Here is a 19847-nt window from a genome sequence, read left to right on the forward strand (position 1 = left end):
TTGGGGGCTTGAAGCTAACGTGCCAAGCATTAAGACCCAGGCCTGGACCAGGATTCTAATCCCAGGCCTCAGAATCATGTTTGGCCCTACTGGCCTGATGCCTCTGCTGTTGCGAGACAGCTACCGATCTCACTGGCACCATACTCGTACAGAAGAACTTTGCAGCCTTGGCCTCTCTCCAGAATATTTAGGCCAATTAACCCTGGAAAAGGTCAAATCAGTAACAAAAGAATGAATTAGGGATATTGGTCACCAAAATGGTGTCATCAGTGCTCTTGAATCCTACTGCCAATTGTTATATAGCTGCAAGCCCTCTACTGTGGGATATCTATACAATCTAACCCTAAGCAAATATAGATGGGCCTTTTCCAGAGCCCACTTTGATGCCCTCCCTTCAGCCCTGCTAGCAGGAAGATTTCATGGGACTACTTATTTACAGAGATTTCACCTTTGTGGATCCAGGGAGGTAGAAATTGTTGCTCATATCCTCTTACGGTGTCCTTCTTATGACATGCTCTAATCTCTCCATTAATCTCTAAATTTGAGGGCTGTACTGATAAATTTTATGTTTATTAATTTTTAAGGGATGCTGACTCGACACTCACATAGCAGTTGCATAATTTGGCCAAGTGCACAAAACTTAGTTATGTTTGTTTACTGTTTTGTTTTCCTCCTCCCCTTATAACAAATTGTTGCATTTATTTTTGCAAAGACTGGTCAATGACCATAATAAAGATATTTGATTGACTGACAATGATATGGATCCTGTTGGCTTGAAGGTTGTTGAAAAGAGCACTGCCAAAGTGGTACCCAAAACAGGTTTTGCACACACTTGTATTATTATATAGAGGATGGGCCAGAATATGGTTAAGAGCTACGCAATTTGCAAATTGTCAACGCAACACAATTTGGTTGTGGCCCCATTAATTAAATTGAAGCCTGATTATGAAGGGATTCACAATAACAATGGGGATCAATATAATTTGCTTTTTAGAACTATAGATAGGGCATTGGAGGAAACTGGCCATAGAATTTTTTTACTAGTTTACCTTATGAGTGTTTGGCGACCATAGTGTACAATAACACAGCTGAATATAAACAGGGAGCAAATCTGGCACTCGCTAGCACTGATTGTTACCTTGTTGGGTAACAAAACCTGTGCAAACAACCAAGCTCAGAGAGCACCAAGGAGTCCACAATAAACTTCTACAGTATAAGCAGGTTCTCTAAAACTGGATTGTTGCGATTGCGAACAGATCCAATGGATTAACTGTGCGAGATGTTTCCTGAGATGTCAGGGACTGCAAGATATCACTGGATGCTCATGGATACTGCCAGGTACATCACTGGAGGGACTTCCTCAGCTTCATTTTTAATGGAATAGACCAGTCATGTCCAAAGTCCGGCCTGCGGGCCAACTGCGGCCCGTGTTCCGGTTTAATATGGCCCCACAGGTAATTTGGCAAAATCCATCTGTTGTGGCCCCCAGTGAATCCCTGAGCACCGCTCAGGACCCCTGGGATCTCTGAATCTCTCAACGCCACGGAACTGCACGTCCTCATCGGCGTTCTCACCACCTCTCGGATGTCACGGGATTTGGTGCGTTCCTTCTCCCTGCGCTGTGTCTCCACCACACACAGCCACAAGGGCAGGCAATTAATCTTTGCTGCAACTGAAAAGAACCTGCACTTGCCATCTTTATTCAGGACAGGGGACAATAGACAATAGTCCAGAAGGGTGCAAAGGGCTAAAAGTAAAAAAGATCAAAGTTTATTACATGAGGCTACAAGACACCGCCTCCAGACACTACCCCTCACTTGTGGCCCGCCAGCAGAGCACTGTATACTACAGCGTAACTTCGTTCAGAAGAGATCTCTGTCGAATTCTTGTTGGGCAGTGTATTAGTGCTCGGGCGAACACACTTAGTATAATTAGGGCTTGGGCGAACACACTTAGACCCAAACCTCCAGCACTGCACTCACACGATCCCTTCCCCCTTCTGGCCAATTTCTAAAATGGCGACTGTAAATAAGAGAAGGAAAGTTGACAGTGAGGGCTGCCGCTTCCAGGACAGGTGGAAAGTGGAATATTTCTTCACCGAAATACGGAATCACTGTGTTTGTCCGATATGCCAAGAGACTGTGGCTGTTTATAAGGAATTTAATGTCAAGAGACACTACCAGTTGAGACATAGCACATACGACAAGCTAACAGGGCGCGACCGCAATGAAAAATTGAAGCAACTTGAAGCTGTTTTAATGTTACAACAGCGATTTTTTACAAGAGCTCGTGAGTCAAATGAAAATGCCATAAGGGCGAGCTATGAGGTGGCAATGTTAATTGCTAAAAATTGCAAATCTTTTGGTGAGGGTGAATTTATCAAAGAATGCGTTATGAAAATGGTTGAGAATATCTGTCCCGAGAAGAAGCAAGAGTTTGCCAACATTTGCCTGGCTCGTAACACTGTAGCACGGAAAATTGAAGATATTTCATCAGATATTAAGAGACAGTTGACATCCAAAGGAGTGGATTTTGACTTCTTTTCAATAGCCCGTGATGAAAGCACGGACCTATCTGACACAGCTCAGTTGCTGATTTTTATGAGAGGTGTGGACGATGAAATGAATGTGACTGAAGAGCTACTTGACCTCCAGTGCCTTATGGGCCAAACAAGAGGAAAAGATTTGTTTGTTAGTTCCGCCATAGATGACATGAAACTGCCCTGGAACAAAGTTACTGGGATTATTACCGATGGGGCACCTGCCATGGCTGGTGAACAAAGTGGATTATCAACCCTAATCTGTAACAAGGTGATCGAAGGAAGAGGCAAAGCTATTAAACTCCACTGTATCATTCATCAACAAGTTCTCTGTGCTAAACATCTCAAATATGATCATGTTATGAAACCGGTGTTAAAAGACTATTTTATTCGCTCTAAAGCCCTGTGCCACCGCCAGTTTAAACAGTTTCTACTGGACATCCAGGCCGAATACGAAGATGTTTTATATCACAACGATGTAAGATGACTCAGTCGGGGGTCTGCACTGCAGCGTTTCTACTCTCTCAGAAAGGAAATCGGAGAATTCTTGGAAACAAAGGGACAACCGATGCGAGAACTATCTGATCCTATCTGGCTGGCTGATTTGGGGTTTCTAGTTGACAAAACAAAGCATCTGAATGTACTGAACACAAGTCTTCAGGGAAAAGATACAGCAGTGAACCAGCTTTTATTCACACCTCAAAGCTTTTGGAACACAGCTGCAACTTTTCCTAAGGCAGTTGTCACAAACACAGCCCAATACCATACATTTTTCAGTGTTGCAGGAAATAATGAAGTTTTCCACAGGACAATATCAGTGCACAAATGAGCAGGTATGGAGCAGACATCGCATCTCTGGCTGGGGAGTTTAAACGGCGCTTTCAGGATTTTGCAGCTATTGAAAAGGAGATCAGCCTTTTCTCCTCTCCATTCTCTGTTGACCCCAATGATGCTCCAGATCAGCTGCAGCTCAAGCTCATTGAGCTCCATTGTGACAAGTTACGCAGTCGTCACCCAACAGCTCTCTTGTGAACTTTTACCGCCAACTGGATAAGGGCCAGTTTCAAGAGATTCAAACATTGGCTAAGAAAATGCTGAGCTTGTTTGGCTCAACATATTTGTGTGAGAAGACATTCTCTGCTATGAACTTTAACAAGAACTGTGTGAGGACAAGACTAAGTGACTCTCACCTGCGTGACATTTTGCACATTAAAACTACTGCCTTTGAACCAGACCTAGCCTATGTGCTGCAGTCCAGATCTCAGTTTCACCCTTCACATTAGTGCAGGCAAGTTTTTTTTTTCAATTGAGATGAATACATTGTAAAATCTCAGTTAATGTCAGTTGGTCTAAATCAGTTATAAATATATTTGGACACAACATGTATACTTGGTGTTATGTTCCTGTTCATATTTTTTGAACTTAAAAGTTGACAGACCACCTTTATTGCCAGTAATACGTAATGTACTTTACAATGTTCTGACATATTTCAGCTTCCTGGATTTTTTTTTTCATCTGCCCTTCAGATATGAAAGGCAGAGTGATTTAACACCTGTTTGGATTTGTCATCCATGTGACAAAATGAAAAGTATGCCGTTTGCAATAAACTTTGCATAAAATAGTTAATTTGCATTTAATTTTAATGGTTCAAAGAATGTCAGGCAAAATGGTTGGCCCTCATGCATGTTCACTTCATCAAATCTGGCTCTTTGAAAAAAGTTTGGATACCCCTGAAATAGACTATAGGCACCATTGCAGCCACGACTGCAGATTCAGCCTGAATATGGAGACACTGCTCAACCAGGGAGATAACAATGAGAACACATTGTGCAAGTTTCCCCAAACTGCATTCATCCATTATGCAGCCTATTGCCTCATCCTGGATTTTCTGTTGTGTGGCCTGCCTTTTGGAACAATCTTCCCCCTCCCGCCAAAGATTTGGACAGCCCTCATCCTGTTAACCTTTAGGAAAGTTTTAAAAGTGGGTTTTCCCCAAACCAGTACAACAGATGAGCTTTTCTCCTGGGAGCTGGAGCAAACAATTGGTGGACTCCAGCTGTAAGCTGATACGTTGGCTTATAGGTCTTGTTTTTTACTGACACTGTATGGTGCTTTTCCAATAGTAGCGTATGGCTGTGAGATCTTGACCATAAAGAAGGCTGAGCACCGAAGAATTGATGCCTTTGAACTGTGGTGCTGGAGAAGACTCTTAAGAGTCCCCTGGACTGCTAGGAGGTCAAACCAGTCAGTCCTAAAGGAAATCAACCCTGACTGCTCATTGGAAGGATAATGAAGCTCAAGCTCAGATACTTTGGTCACCTAATGCGAAGAGAGGACTCTTTGGAAAAGACCCTGCTGCTGGGAAAGATTGAAGGCAAAAAGGGAAGAGGACGGCAGAGAATGAGATGGTTCGATAGCATCACTGAAGCAGTGAGCATGAAACTGAGCAAACTCAGGGAGGCAGTGAAGGACAGGAAGGCCTAGCGCAATACGGTTCATGGGGTCACGAAGAGTCGGACGCGACTTAACGACTGAACAAGTGGTGCTATACAGTTCAATATGAAATACATGAACTATTTTCAAGGCAGATACATCTCCGAATATTTCCCTGAATTTTTGAGAATTTTCCGGTGAAGTCAAATAGATGTTCTGCCATTGTTAAAGGCATTCAGGAATCTGGTAAGTATCATCTCCAGAACAATGATGCAACAGGTCATGAGTTATCTAATGAACATATAACCATTAAGATCTGGCTTTTCTCCCATGCACTGGGCTGGAAGGGTAGATTAGCCTGTTCTATGATACAAGTACCTATTTTTATTGCCAGCCTCAATTATACAGTGTTTTATTTTACTGGTTTTGGATTCTGTATTTTTTTTATTTCCTTTTTGGAACACTGCACAGAATCACAAACTGTGATATGAGCAGCTTTACATATCTTTTAAACAAACTTGGTCCACCACCTCAATTCTGTACCCAAAAGAAGAATGCTATTGGCACCATCAAAGCAACTACTTCACTCTTCTACTAAAGTAGCAAAACAGCCAGCTTTTCCTATACGTGGCTCTCTTCCATGAAACACGCTGGATGGTTCTAAAGCAGATTTGAGAGCTGCTATGAAGGACTTTGGCCAACGTTGTGACTGGAAAAACGCAGGACATTTACCACTTGCAGTCCTCAGTGAGCTCATGAGGTCAATGTCTTCAGTAAAAGTGGGGTTATGACAGAGGCTCTTCAGGCAATGGATCTGGCTTATCTGAGTGACCATATAGGCATCTTCTGATGGTATCGAGAAGAAATGAGCACTTTTAGCAGAGGACCACTTTCCCAACAAAAAAAAAGCCCAAAACAGCTGATTTTCCATCTTTAAGAGAAAAAGTGCAAAAACCTTGTGCTTGAGGAAAGTATTCGAAGTCCAGCTACAGACTTCTTTGCTGAACAGCGCCAGTATCTCCTTACAAAAGCTCATTTAGCTGAACCATCACACCGTGGAACAAGAACATTTGCTCTATTTCTTACAGTATTTACTGCAAAAGATAAATGCTCCTAACCTCAAATTCCAATTGGAGCATTTTAGACTGCATAACTCTGTATTCAATGGTATCGGCAGAATATAAAACCATTCTTAACTTCTTCAGTAAAGAGTGTCTCATGCAAAGTAAACTGTCTGAACTTGACCCCAGCGTTTGCCTTGGAAGGACAATGGCCCTTTTAGGTCAGGATCCTCATCCTAAAAATAACAGTGTTAGGTTTGAAAATGATATTCCCAATAAATTAAAAGCAGATTCTCATTCAATGGTATCGTTGCTAAATTGCAAGTGTTAGATCGCAAGACAGCCAGAGATCCCAAAGCTTCAGTGTCTATTGCAAATGTAGCAGCTCATGTTTCTGAAAATAAACTAAATGACTTTGATGAGAGGGGCAAGGTTTAAAACATCCAAGGACTTGAGCTGTATTCCTGAAAATGTGAAAATTCCAGAGTACTGTACTGGTATAATACAGGACATCAAGAATGCTCTTGGTGAACCAAAATATCTATTACTATTAGATTTTATGACAAATTACAGCTGTACCCCACTCCTCAGTTTGGGTAGAGAGAATTTTCTCAAATGAACTATGCTAACAAACAAAAAATAGAAACTACCAAAGACAAGACTCCTCACCAAGGGAGAAACAAAACCTATTAACACTTGTACAACTTGGGAGCCAGAAAGAAAAAAAAGACCTTCAGGACAGAGTTGTGTACTTAAGATGTTCTGAAAGACTCAAGAATACACAGGTTTCTAACAAAAAAGTCACCATTTATGAAGACTCCAGTGAGAAAATAAAAAAAAGTATTTGTATCTCACATAGTACCTGTTGACAAATAGGTAAAAACAATTTAGTTTGAAACTGGTTTGTATCTTTTGTGTAGAATCTAGGTCTATCTGTGCACAAAGTCTTGAGTTTTTTTAGGAACTCCCCCCCCAACCCTGTCACCTACCCTTTCCCTAAATTGCATCTAAATTTAAGAGGCACACCATGCCTAATCATGAAGGTTCAAGCAGGCCAGCTGTGTAGGATTTCTACCACCTCACTACAACTAATTTAACCTAATTCCTTTCAAACTATCTATAATTTTAGGTCTATGCTGCACCTCCTCTTTCCCATGAAATACCACTGCATAGTATGATGTAAAAACAAAGGCTCCTGTTCTCTTTCCACATTTAGTGAAAAAATAATTGAAATAAATAATGTAAATAAAAACATATCATTGAAAAATCAATAGTATAAAATAAACAATTGAGAGCCAGCCTGCCAAATCCTATAGAAAAACGTTTTGTTGATAATGGCTACAGAGCCTCCCTCGAGAAACCCCCCACCCCAAAGCGAACCGAAAACAATTAAGGAGAATTGCAAAATAGCCTAACACAGCAGGAAAATTATATAAAAAAAAAATCCGAACAAAACACTATTACCCACCATTGCCTCAGCCCCCTGCAAACAGCGCCAAACCTCTGAACCGGGAATAAATACCTAAGGGCAATAGCAACTCCACAATGAAAGAGGGTGTCGGGGGAGAGAAAAGTTTCTTAAATACCTTGAAGGGACATTTCCAACCAAATCTCCTGCCTAAAGCCATGAAAATGTATTTGTCATGGATTGCACCTCGTTCCAAGCTTGTGGCGTATTTCATTTCATTAGCTGAGGTTTTGCTTTCAAGCGGTTCTCCCCCCCTCCCAGCTTCTATTTGGAACATTCCACCCGGGTAACGTTTGCAGAGACTTGCAATTGCTGCAAACGGGGAGCTGCAAATTCTAACCGGGAGTTCCAGCAGTCGAGGGGGTTGGATGCAAAAAAAGGAAGCAACGCAGCCGGATTTTTCCCGGATTTTCTGGAAAAGCGTGCCTCAATGCAAAGTGATTGTCAGCCGGATTTTGCGCAGAGTTCAGTTAGCTGCCTTGCATACGTTTAAATCCATTCCCTGCCCCGGGCAACTTTGGAGGAGCAAGTTTGCAAGGCTGGTTTCATTTACGCACTGAAATTTTCACTGCGGTAAAGAAAAAAGAGGACTGAGGTTGTAAGGGAGCAAATCTCTGCTGGCGAAATTGCCTTGCCTTAAACGCGACTATAGTTTTAATCGGGTGCAAATAGCCCAGTTGCACTTGAGTGCAGCCCCTTTAAGTAAATCTTGCAGCGTAACAATACACTTTCTTCGAATAATAATCGTTGGGCAATAAAGTATGTTGTGGGAACCTGCCTGTCCGTGGATCCATAATGCTGCCAAAGGCTTTTTTTGGGGTGGGGGGGCAAAGCCTGCTGTGTCAACAGAGCCCTTGCATTTTGTTAACTAAGTTTAAGTCAAAAAAGTCAAAATGGCGGCCGTGACAATGCCAGCGAAGTTCTGCCTGTTTTTCACATACTTCATAAAAAGACACATTTTGATTTTTCTTTTTTTTTACCATACCCCGTGTGTATCCCTGATTTAAGTGTGGGTGAACCCAGCAATAGATGCTTTGGTTCAGAAGATTTTTCTTCTAAATTCATGATATTCCCTTGGAAAAAATAGATGGCTATTTAAAAAAACAAAATTTACCAAGGCTTACAGGCAACCAAGGAAGGCAGAGCATGAATGGACCTGTAAGGGAAGTTTCCAAAGCGATAAAAAAGATTAAACTAGGAAAAATACCAGGACCAGATGGTTTACCAGGCTCTTATAACAATTATTTATTTACATATATTTCAAATTTGGTCACTGCCCATCTCACTAGGAAGTGACTCTGGGTGGTTTAACATAAAAACAAAAAAATATTAATTAAAATACAATAAAAACAGAATAAAAATAAAAACGCGTTGAGGATGAACTTTTACAGTTGCTCCAAAATACAATGAACTCTATTCTATGGGGAGGTAAAATGCAAGAATCGTGGAAAGAGGCTAACCTAGCACTAATACTAAAAAGGTGTGAGATTTAACTTTAATATAAAAATATAGACCAATATCATTATTGAATAATGATGATGAGAATAAATCATTATTCTAGCAGATAGACTAAAAATAATTCTACAAGAATTTGTTTGTGAAGATCAGTGTAGATTTCTACTTAAAAGGCAATTTAAAAGATAATGTCAGAACGGGTACTGGACATTATAGAATATTTAGAACAGTATAATGAACAACAAGCTGCATTAATCTTAGAGGCAGAGAAGGCCTTTGACAAACTGGCCTTTTTGTTTAAAGTTCTAGAAGATATGAATTTTAGAGAGAATCTTATAAAATGGGTAAAGTTGATTTATACTTCACAGAAACAAAAAATTGTTGTTAATGTGGATTTAACAGGAGCTTGTGAGAAACAAAAGAAAACAAGGCTGTCCATTATCCCCCCTTTTGTTCTGGTCCTTGAAGTTTTGAATAAAGATGTAAGGCAAGATGAGAGGATAATGGGTGTGAACATTAAAAAAGAGACTTATAAGTTGAGAGCATTTGCAGATGATATGGTCTTGGTGTTGGAAGATCCTGTATGGCACCTTTTATTTCCCAAGTTCCAATAAAGCCAAATAAAGAGACTTGAGACTAGGCTTCTTTAAGATAACAGATGTATATTGATCAAGACACAGCTGGGTGACCCCAATCAACACCCGTTAGAAAGGAATGTTGAAGGAATCACACCTCACAAAGCAAACATCAGAGTTTTATAGGCATCCATTAATGTATGCAGGTGATACATTCCCCTATATCCATACATGGGGTTTGGGGGATGGTCTAAGAAGGAGTTGAAGTGGTCCCTGAAAGTTGAATCTAAGTTTAACTTTTTTTTCTTCTTATCTCTCCTTTGGAATCCCAAACCTCTTTCTCCTAACACCAGCCTGGTACGGAATTAATTTATGGCTACAGGCCTCTGGCTAATTGCTTTTAAGGGAGATGGGGTAGGGGAATGGTGTGCTCTTTATAAAGTAAGTTAACCCTTTAAAATACAGTGCACTCTTACAGGTATAGTTATACATTACGTGAAACATATCTATATCTCTGTAAAATATATATAGAATATAAAATTATGTACTAAAATAATGCCCTTCATTTCCTCCCTTTGCTTTTGAACAGAAGATGCTTCTTATGTAGTCAGTTAATTAGACAAGATACATCATTAACAATTTCATCGGTTAGTATGTCAGCAAAAGCTTAAAGAGACAAAGGCAAACAAGCAGTTAATGTTTATGAGTTCTTCATCAATGGAACACAGTCCTTGGGAATAGGTTTAAGGAACAATATTGCTGCTGGTCTGTTAGCTGAAAACTGTGTGGTGGGGGAGGCCACCACAGCCATGTCAGCTACTGCAGACATCACTAATTTTCTTACTAAAGGAATTATACATGGAATGAATATTAATCCAGCAAATGAACATAAGAGCAAGAATAATACTTGTCTTATCCAGGCGCTTCCAGGTATCCAGGATAACGATTGATCTGCATTTGTAAGTCTTTGTCTTATTTCAGAAGCTTTTTCTTGCAGGTCTTTAACAACCTGTCGAACTACTCCTGATTTGTTTGTATAAAAACAGCACTCTTCTTCCAAAAAGAGACAGAGGCCTCCTTTCTCAGCTGTGAGAAGATCCAGACCTCGTCTGTTTTGGAGAACCACAGTAGTATAAGTGTATACCGATTTTCAATGGGAGATAGCCCTCCCGTGGAAAAGAGTGGGCCGGAAGTGATGTCATGGCCACGACCCTCCCAGAATCCCTTGCACGGGCGTAACCGGAAGTGACATCATTGTCCCTCCTCCCGGCATGCCTTGCACGCTGTCCGGAAGTGTACCTCTTCCCGTCATGCCTCGCGCGGGTGGAACCGGAAGTGCCGCCATTTCCCCGTCCTCCCGCCATGCCTTGTACAGTCTGCGCCAGAAGCGGCCATCCTCCCGGCATGCGTCGCGGTGTTTTCCAGGAAGCGCCGGGGGATTTTAAAACGACAAACCGTTTTAGGCGAGCGGTTCAGTGTTGAAAACGACAAAAGCACGCGTGTTTGCAAACGGGGAAGCCCCCCAAAGCTCCGCCGCCCCGCCGTCTCCCCGCGCAATAAAGCCAGTCTCTCGCCGCCCGCCCCGAGCCCCAAAGCCAGTCTCTCGCCGCCCCGCCGACTCTCCCGCGCAATAAAGGCTATCGCCCGCCGTCCCGGGGCCCCGAGCCTTTCCCCTCCCCCCGCCGGGGTTTTCCGAAGGCAGGAGGGGACCCCCGGGGTGGGGGGGCATGTCCGGGCATGTTCCAGACACGCCCGGGGCAGAGTCGCGCCGAGGCCAATGGGGAGCCGCGGGCAGGACACGTGTGGCGGAGGACGGGGCCGTGAGGGAATTTGGAGCCGGGTACGTCTGTCTCAAAAACAGAACGCCGTGTTTTTAAGATGGCAAGTACGCCGGATTCCTCGTTCACCGGGACCCCAGAGCCCCCGAAAAGAAAACCCCGTCCCAGGAAAAAACCCGCCAGACTGGCGCCGTTTGAAAGCAGCCGGGACAAACTGGCCACTGTATCAGCTGTTGAAAACTTGCAAGCTGAGACCATAGTTCCTTGTAACTGCAGATTCTGCAGCACAGATGGTGGGTGGCTTTGTAATCTTTAGAAAGCAGAGTTTTTAGTATTTGAAACCCATCCTTTAAACCAATCTTATTTCCTTTTTTTTTTTTAAAGAAATAACCTATCCCTACCATGCCATGGTGATTCAAATTCTAAAGGCCTGTGTGATCAAAATATTACTTAATTGTTCTGCGGGGTGCCTGCAAGACGATGGAGACCAAACGGATGGGTCACCACCCAGCGAAGAAGAAATGATGAAATCCCTATGTTCCAGAATCTCAAGGCCTGAGACTCTCTGGGTCATTATGACCATCGCCGCCAAATTGGACAAATTCTATGTCTCATGTGACACCCTTGATGAGCTTATGGAATTCATACAATGTATTGAGAAAAACCCCAGCCCCATGGGTGTCATGACAAAAATAGGGTCTGAATTACCGGTGGCTCTAAAGATGCTTATATGTCAGAATGTGACAGGGGTTGACTATAAGAAACTGCTAACCAAAGCCTGACAATAAAGTATTACCGAGATCCTGTTGAACGGAATAATAAAATGTTTTTCAAAAGAAAGCAATGTCTGTGTCTCTTTTGCTAACATCAGCTTGACCGGTTGTGGGGAGGGGGTCAAAAGTGTGATGCAAACGGGTGGGCGAGGTGGCTTCAGTGTGCAGGCAACACCTTATCTAGACCCCACAGCCCAACCCCTCCACCTGCAAAGAGTGGGCAGCCTGGCCAAAATTGGGTCTGACTTACCGGTGGCTCTAAAGAGGCTAATATGTCAGAATGTGATAGGAATTAATTACAAGAAACTGCTAACCAAGGCCTGACAAGAAACTGTTAATGAAAGCCTGTGGAATGGCATAATAAAATATTTTGCAAATAAAGCGAAGTCTGTGTCTCTTTTGCTAACATCAGCTTGACCGGTTGTAGGGAGGGGGTCAAAAGTGTGATGCAAACGGGTGGGCGAGGCGCCTTCAGTGTCCGGCCGATGCCTTATCTAGATCCCACAGACCAAGCAGACAGCCTGCAAAGAGGGACAGATCGCAATGGACCCTGCAAATGTAAGTACAGCATGAAAATCTTGAGGCAGAGGGGGGTGCATGGCAGGGACTGTTTAGCAGTTATAACTTTTATTTCGTTGTTTTATTTTGGGTAGGTGGTCTAGACGCTTTACCATGCTTCTCCAGGCACTGAGAGCAGGGTCTTATGTCTCTTTTTGATTTTAGAATGGGAAGAGGATCAGCCGTTTGCAGCCTTTACACTCCCCACAGATCCCCAGGGGTCTCTGCACAGCGGAGACCTAGCAGTTATAACTTTTATTTCATTGTTTTATTTTGGCTTAGGAGGACCCCAGTGATTCGCAGTGCATGAGAGCGCTTTTGGGTAGGTGGTCTAGACACTTTACCATGCTTCTCCAGGCACTGAGAGCAGGGGTCTTATGTCTCTTTTTGATTTTAGAATGGGAAGAAGATCAGCTGTTTGCAGCCTTTACGCTCCCCACAGATCCCCAGGGGTCCCTGCACAGAGGAGACCACCAGGCCTCCCAGCAAGGTACTGTTTACTGCTCCCCACAGCAAGCAAGGGGTGTTAGCTTCAGCAGGTGTAATCTATGGCATGCTTCTTTTTCTTTTTGGTTTTAGAATGGGAAGAGGATCAACTGTTTGCTACTTTTACGCTTCCCACAGACCCCCAGGGTTCTCTGGACAGGGGAGAGCATCAGAAGTCTCAGGAAGGTATGGCTTTAGCCTGTTTACAACCACCCTCTGCAGGCAAGGGTTGTTAGCTTCTGCAGGAGTAAACTATGATGTGTTTCTTTCCTTTTTTTTTTTTGGCTTCAGAATGGGGAACCGACCAAGGATTTGCCTCTTTCCCGATGCCATCGCCTGACATGGGGGGTGACAGCGTGAGTTCTACACCACAGCCGTGTACAAGCCATGCAACACGAATGCTGCTGGAAGGTGAAATGGCCTGCTGTTTTATCCAGACGCAGACTGCTTTTAGAATGTAAGGAGGGTCATGACATTACTACGACCACCTCTCCTTTGTTTTTAATCCAGGGCCGCCTGGAAAAAAACAAAAGAAGTCTGAAGGGAAGAACCCCACACCCCCAGCAAACATGTCTATGTCAGAATCTCAACCAGAAGAGGAGATAGAGGGTTCTGTGTCGCGGCTACAGACCCCTGACTCTGTAAACTCTGGGAATGTGCGTATGGAGCTGGTGCAGTCGTGGGAGAGGCCCATCTGTCATTATGCGGCTGTAGAGCACTATCGGCGGTATAGGTTTGCTAATCTTGACAACGTATGCTCCTTTGTAGAGGCAGTTGATGCCGTCCATAATGTCATACAGACCTTTTTGAATGAAGCCTCTAGGGATGTAGGTCAAAATGATTTTACGCAGCTCTGTTTAGAAGCAGACGGTCTGCAGAGACCTTTGTTTTTTGTTAAGAGGCATATGGAGGATTTAAATGCCAATGATTTCCTAACACGTGTAGAAAATCTTCTGCAGAGCAAAGCAGAGCTGGTGTGGGCGGGCAATTTACAATTAGTGTTCACTGTCGTGAGGAACAGGGAAGGGGGAGGCCACAGAAAGTTAAGCACGGTCATTTTCACCAGGGTCCTGCAGACAAAAAGGCAGCACCTGATTGATTTCAATGTGGAAGGTGAATTTCTGTGTTTTGCCGGGTGTCTGCTGAGCTTGTTAGATAGCAGGGGTGGCACGAGACGTGAAGACGTAACTAGAGCAGCCAGGGACATTCACGCCCCCCTGGGCATTTCCACAGAACACAGGGTTGGCTTTTCACAGATACACCTCTTCGAAGAGCATTTAGGGGTCACGATAAAAATTTTGTTTTATACCCACTGCGGTTGGAGGTTTTTTGTCACCAGCAGACAACGCCAAGAAAAAACGGTGTTTATATTGTTGCATGACGAACATTACTACGGAATCAAAAACATCAAGGGCTTCCTGGGCGAGCGTTACTTCTGTGAATTCTGTCACACGGGCTACCACAAATTTAGCCATGGCTGCCAATACCTCTGCAGGGCGTGCCTGAACCAAGACTGTCAGGAGGCGCCGGGGGAGAAGCCAAGATGCTGTAGGTGCAAGCTGGTTTGCCACTCTAACGCATGTCTTGAAAGACACACGCGGCTGGCGGGGGAAAGAAAGGTTGTCTCTAAGGCCAAGGTGTTTTGTGAGACGTGTGTTTACGTTCTCACACCCCACAATAAATGCAAGAAGACAGTGTGCGGGCAGTGCTCCGAGAAGGTTGAAAGCCTGGATGGGCACCTGTGTTTTATGAAGGGGGTGGATCGCCCGCGAAACGGAGAAAGATACATCATTTACGATTTTGAATGTCGCCAAGAGATGGGTTTGTACATCCCGAATTTTGTGTATGCGATGGACATGCTGGAGCCTGGCGATGGCAAAAAGATCATGAGGTGGAGTCGTTATGGAGAGGACTGTCTGGAGCAGTTTGTGAAGAAATTTATAGATCTCACATTTAAAGGATGCACCTTTATAGCCCACAACGCCAAAGGATACGACGGGTACCTAGTGTTGAGACAGCTGATCCATGAAAAAGTGCGCGTTGACTTGATAAGCCAGGGCGGCAAATTGCTGAGTATCACCCTCCCGGATTATAAGATCCGGTTTATCGACAGCCTCTCCTTTTTGCCGCTTAAATTAAGCAAACTTCCGAAAGCCATGGGGTTTCAGGGGTGCAAAGGGTACTTCCCCCACTTGTTCAATACAACGGACAATCAAGACTACGAGGGGCCTCTCCCCGAAGCCAGGTATTACGGCCCCGAGACCATGATGCCCGGCGAGAGAGAAGCCTTCCTGAAGTGGCACGCCGCTAATGCAGGCACCGTGTTTAAACTAAAGAAGGAGTTGGCTTACTACTGCAGACAAGATGTGGAGATACTGAGGGAGGCTTGTCTTCGGTTTAGGGCGCAGGTGATGGAAATGACAGAGCGCAAGTGCCTCACAGGTCACGGCGGGGATATTGTTGAGGAGGTAGAGATTCGCTGCATTGACCCCTTCCAATACATAACCCTTGCCTCGGTCTGCATGGCCCAGTACCTGTTCATGTATTTGAAGAGTAAAACCATCGCTTTAGCCCCCCTGGACTCCTATCAGAGGGCACAGAAAAGGTATTCGACCCCGGGTATCCAATGGCTGATGTATATAGAACACACTGAGAATATCCACATTCAACACGCTCTGCAGGGGTGCGAAAAGCAAGTAGGCAAATATTCTTTGGACGGCTTCGCTGTAATAAACGGGGTCCCCACCGCTTTTGAATTTAATGGCTATTTTTTTCACGGGTGTCCCGTCTGCTACTCTGAAAAAGATTTCAACAAATTACTTGATTCAACCTACGGAGGGCTGCACAGCCGCACTCTGGCCAAAGAAGAGTACCTCAGGGGTCAGGGTTACGCTGTGCGCAGCATCTGGGAACACGAGTGGCGGGGCATGCTGGAGACAGAACCTGCGTTGAAGCAGTTTCTAGTTGAGAAGAAGCTCCCAACCCCTTTGAACCCGCGAGATGCTTTTTTGGGGGGCAGAACAAACGCCACATGTCTGTACTAAAAACCAAAGCCCGGCGAAGAAATCCTGTATTATGATTTTACCAGTTTGTATCCATTTCTGAACAAGAACAAGGAATACCCGGTTGGTCACCCTCAAATCGTCTATCAAAACTTTGGGGACATCAGCCAGTATTTCAGGATAGCCAAAGTCAAGGTGTATCCCCCGAGGAACCTCTATTTCCCGGTCCTACCCCACAAAACAAGGGGCAAACTAATGTTTAGCTTGTGCTCGGCCTGCACAGAAAAGCCACAAGCCACCCCCTGCATGCACACCGATGAAGAAAGAGCACTGACCGGGACGTGGTGCACCGTTGAATTGAAAGTGGCGGTAGAAAAGGGGTACAGAATTGCTGAAATCTACGAGGTCTGGCATTTTGATAAATCAGACGAGCTGTTTTCAGGCTATATGAATACACATCTCAGGCAAAAACAGGAGGCCAGCGGCTATCCGGCTTGGTGCAAAACATAACAGGATAAAGAGCGGTATATCCGGGATTATGAAAAGATGGAAGGCGTCCGCTTACGGCGTGAGCACATCGAGGTCAACCCCGCTAAAAGGCAGATAGCCAAACTCTTTCTAAACTCTCTGTGGGGTAAGTTTGGCCAGAGCACCAATCACCTGACGACGTCTGTGGTGACAAAGCCTGAGGAATTATTCAAATATCTTTTTGTGCCCTATTACGACGTTTCTTCCTGCGAAGAAGAAACCTGTTTGTGGATGACGAGATAGCTGTCGTGACATGGAAAACGGCCAAGAACCACCCCACCAAAGCCACGTGTACCAATCTTTTCATTGCCAGCTTTACCACGGCTTATGCCCGGCTGGAACTCTACAAGCTCCTGGACGGGCTGGGCGATAGATGTCTGTACCACGACACCGACTCGGTCATTTTTGTAAGTAGAGAGGGAGCATGGATGCCTCCTTTGGGCAACTATTTAGGTCAGCTGACGAGCGAGATCCCTCCAAACACCGTGATCACCGGGTTTGTGGCGGCCAGCCCCAAAACGTACGCTTACGCCTTGTCCAACGGGGAAGCGGTACTGAAGGTGAAGGGGATTACGCTAAACAGCGGAAACTGTGACAAGATCAATTTTGACAGCTTGAAAGACCTGGTGGACGATTACTGCCTGCCCGGCGCGGAGAGAAAAAAAGAAATCAGGGTAGAACAGCCCGGGATCGTCAGAGTTAAGAAACAGTGGGCCCTAGAAACGAGGGTCCTCAGAAAGACCCTCAAGGTGGTGTATAATAAAAGAGCTCTAAAGAGCGAGGATTACTGCACGCTGCCGTATGGCTATTAAGTGTTATGGAAAATAGCGTGCAGTTTGTACACCCTTTCTCTTGTATTATAAGCGGGCTGTCCAGTTCCGGCAAATCTTATTTTATCAAACAAATGTTAGAAAACGGCCCCGCCATGATGTCTCAAATGCCTCAAAATATTGTATGGTTTTATAGCTGCTGGCAACCTCTCTACAAAGAACTGTTTAATAAAATCCCCTGTATTAAATTTATGGAGGGCCTTCCGGCTTCCTTTGAAGATGATGATTTGTTCCCGCCAAACCAAACCAATCTAGCCGTGGTGGATGATCTTATGGCCTCGGCCGGCGACAGCGACCAAATGCAGAAGGCTTTTACGCAGTACGTTCATCACAGGAACCTGAGCATTATTCTCATACTTCAAAATCTGTTTTTTCAAGGTAAAAAAATGCGCATGATAGCTCTGAATTCAAAATACCTAGTTTTATTCCGCAGCCCGCGTGACCAGGTGCAAATTGTCACGTTGGCCCGACAGATGTACCCCACTAACATCCATTACTTTTTAGAAGTGTTCCAAGATGCCACGAGCAGGCCCTACGGCTATCTTTTGGTCGATTTGGCCGCCACTACTGCGGAGGACTACAGACTGCGAACCGGTATCTTTCCACCTGATTGGCCGGCCGTTTACACTATGAAAAAGAAGAATAAAAGAGCGTAAGCTCGAACATCTTGGTGTTAGTATATACAGGATGTCAGAGAGGGTGTGCAGAAATTGGGGAATCTTAAAAATCTTAGTAAGGGCTGGTCCAAGACAGAGAAAAGCCATCTTGTGCAATGCAAATAATGACCTAGTGGGGGCGATAGCCGAAATAGCGCTGAACACCTTAAAAGGCAACCTCCCGCTGAAACCCTCACAATATAGAGTTTTAAAGAGAAAGAAAGGCGCCATCAAAACATTGAGTGATAGAAAGGTGTCGCTCAAAAAGAAGAGGCTGCTCATCCGCCAGTCGGGGGGCTTCGTTGGATTGTTACTGGGGGCGGCTATACCACTACTGGCCAGTCTGTTCACCCGTTAACCCATGGAACATGCGGAGAAAATGTTTTTGGTGTCGCGCCGGCAGATGGAGCAACTACAGGCCAGACCACCGACAATGGGGGTTGTGGCTGCTAACCGTTTGGATGACGAGATGCGGACTATTCTTCAGAGACCTGATCTGCGGGAGGAAGAAAAAATTAAACTCTATAATTCCGTGCTGCAGAGGTTTCTCAGACTGAACAGACAAAACGATTCTGAAAAAGACAGCCTGGCTCTCATTTACCCCTCAGAAGAGATCCGCCAGCCTCAACCCCCACAGACGGCCCCCCAGGACATGGCGCTACATGACATCCTAAGCGGCGTGAGCACGCGTTACAGGAAAAATGCAGAATTTTTGCTTAACAAAATGAAACAGCACCGGGACATCTCGTCCTGGGATGACCGTGGCACCTTTTTGTACAAGGCGTACCTATCCCCGGCACTAACATTTTAGATCTGGTGAAAGGGGCCGCGCAACGCCGCTCCCTTACTGAGAAGCGGAAACCTAAAGGTTGGGGCGAATTTATGAACGCTATGGCCGAGACAAATGTTCCAACCTCCTTGTTGGGGTCTATGGCGGTTAAAGAAGAATTAGAAAGGTTGAAAGATCCCCCGTCCACTAAGGACGAAAGGGCTATTAGCCCCGATTCTGCCACAACGGGGCAAACAGCTCCTCTGGTTACCGATTCGCTCTCTAGATCCTGGCTGCTAAGTCCTAGAAGTAGACTCGGGTTTGGTGACTGGCTAAATTTGTAGAAAACAATGTATGCCATGTGTTATAAATAAATACGCTGTGAAACCAGTAAATCTGTTTAAGTCTTTCTCTTTATTTTACAGAAAGCCATGCACGATTGCATACATTGGTGACGGATACAGGTCCCGGGCCCCCTTCCCCCCTTTATGTTTTTAACATGCCGCCGGACCATTTGATCATTTTTAATATTGACATCGCCGTACATCTTTAAAATATCCTCATAGACTACGCCTTTGAACCGGTTCTGTAGAAAAAACACACAATGTTGCCCGCAGGTCGTGGTTCCGGGGTGTTGCAGCTGCCGCCGATGAAACGTGTGCGTCTTAGACTGCCACTCTAAGAACCTCGCTATGGCTCTGGGAAAGTCCGGGCTGCCTAGAGGTCTTCCGTAAGGATCAAAAAATTCCCCGTGTCCGGGAGCCGGGAAGTAGAGGGCTAACCAGTGTTCTCCGGGTAAACTCTGAGGGTGGGTGTTTACGATTAATCCAAAAGGTCTTTTGGAGATCGGTGTCCTGGGTAGCAGATCGCAGGGGTAAACTCCTAAAAAATCAGGGTTACCAGAGAAGAGACATAGAATCTGTAGGGTGTCCATTC

The 19847-nt window shown here is 44.7% G+C and overlaps 1 protein-coding gene across 1 annotated transcript; it reads left to right on the forward strand.

The window, feature by feature from the left end:
- Positions 1-2015: 2015 nt before the first annotated feature.
- On the forward strand, positions 2016-3571 carry LOC148215989 (general transcription factor II-I repeat domain-containing protein 2-like). The gene is made up of 2 exons (XM_088141525.1): positions 2016-3017; positions 3425-3571. The coding sequence occupies exons 1-2, from the start codon at positions 2016-2018 to the stop codon at positions 3569-3571; spliced, it is 1149 nt and encodes a 382-aa protein (XP_087997651.1).
- Positions 3572-19847: the final 16276 nt, after the last annotated feature.

Source organism: Python bivittatus, unplaced genomic scaffold (genome assembly GCF_059951505.1).
Source record: "Python bivittatus isolate LINGU-HERP-01145 unplaced genomic scaffold, Pbiv_v1 ctg000330_np1212, whole genome shotgun sequence".
Lineage (NCBI taxonomy): Eukaryota > Metazoa > Chordata > Lepidosauria > Squamata > Pythonidae > Python > Python bivittatus.

Bases quoted from the DNA above. Each gene is read 5' to 3' on its own strand.
- LOC148215989 (XM_088141525.1), top strand. From the start codon at position 2,016: ATGGCGACTGTAAATAAGAGAAGGAAAGTTGACAGTGAGGGCTGCCGC. The intron at 3,018-3,424 runs GTAAGATGACTC...CGGCGCTTTCAG, and splicing joins ATGTTTTATATCACAACGAT to GATTTTGCAGCTATTGAAAA.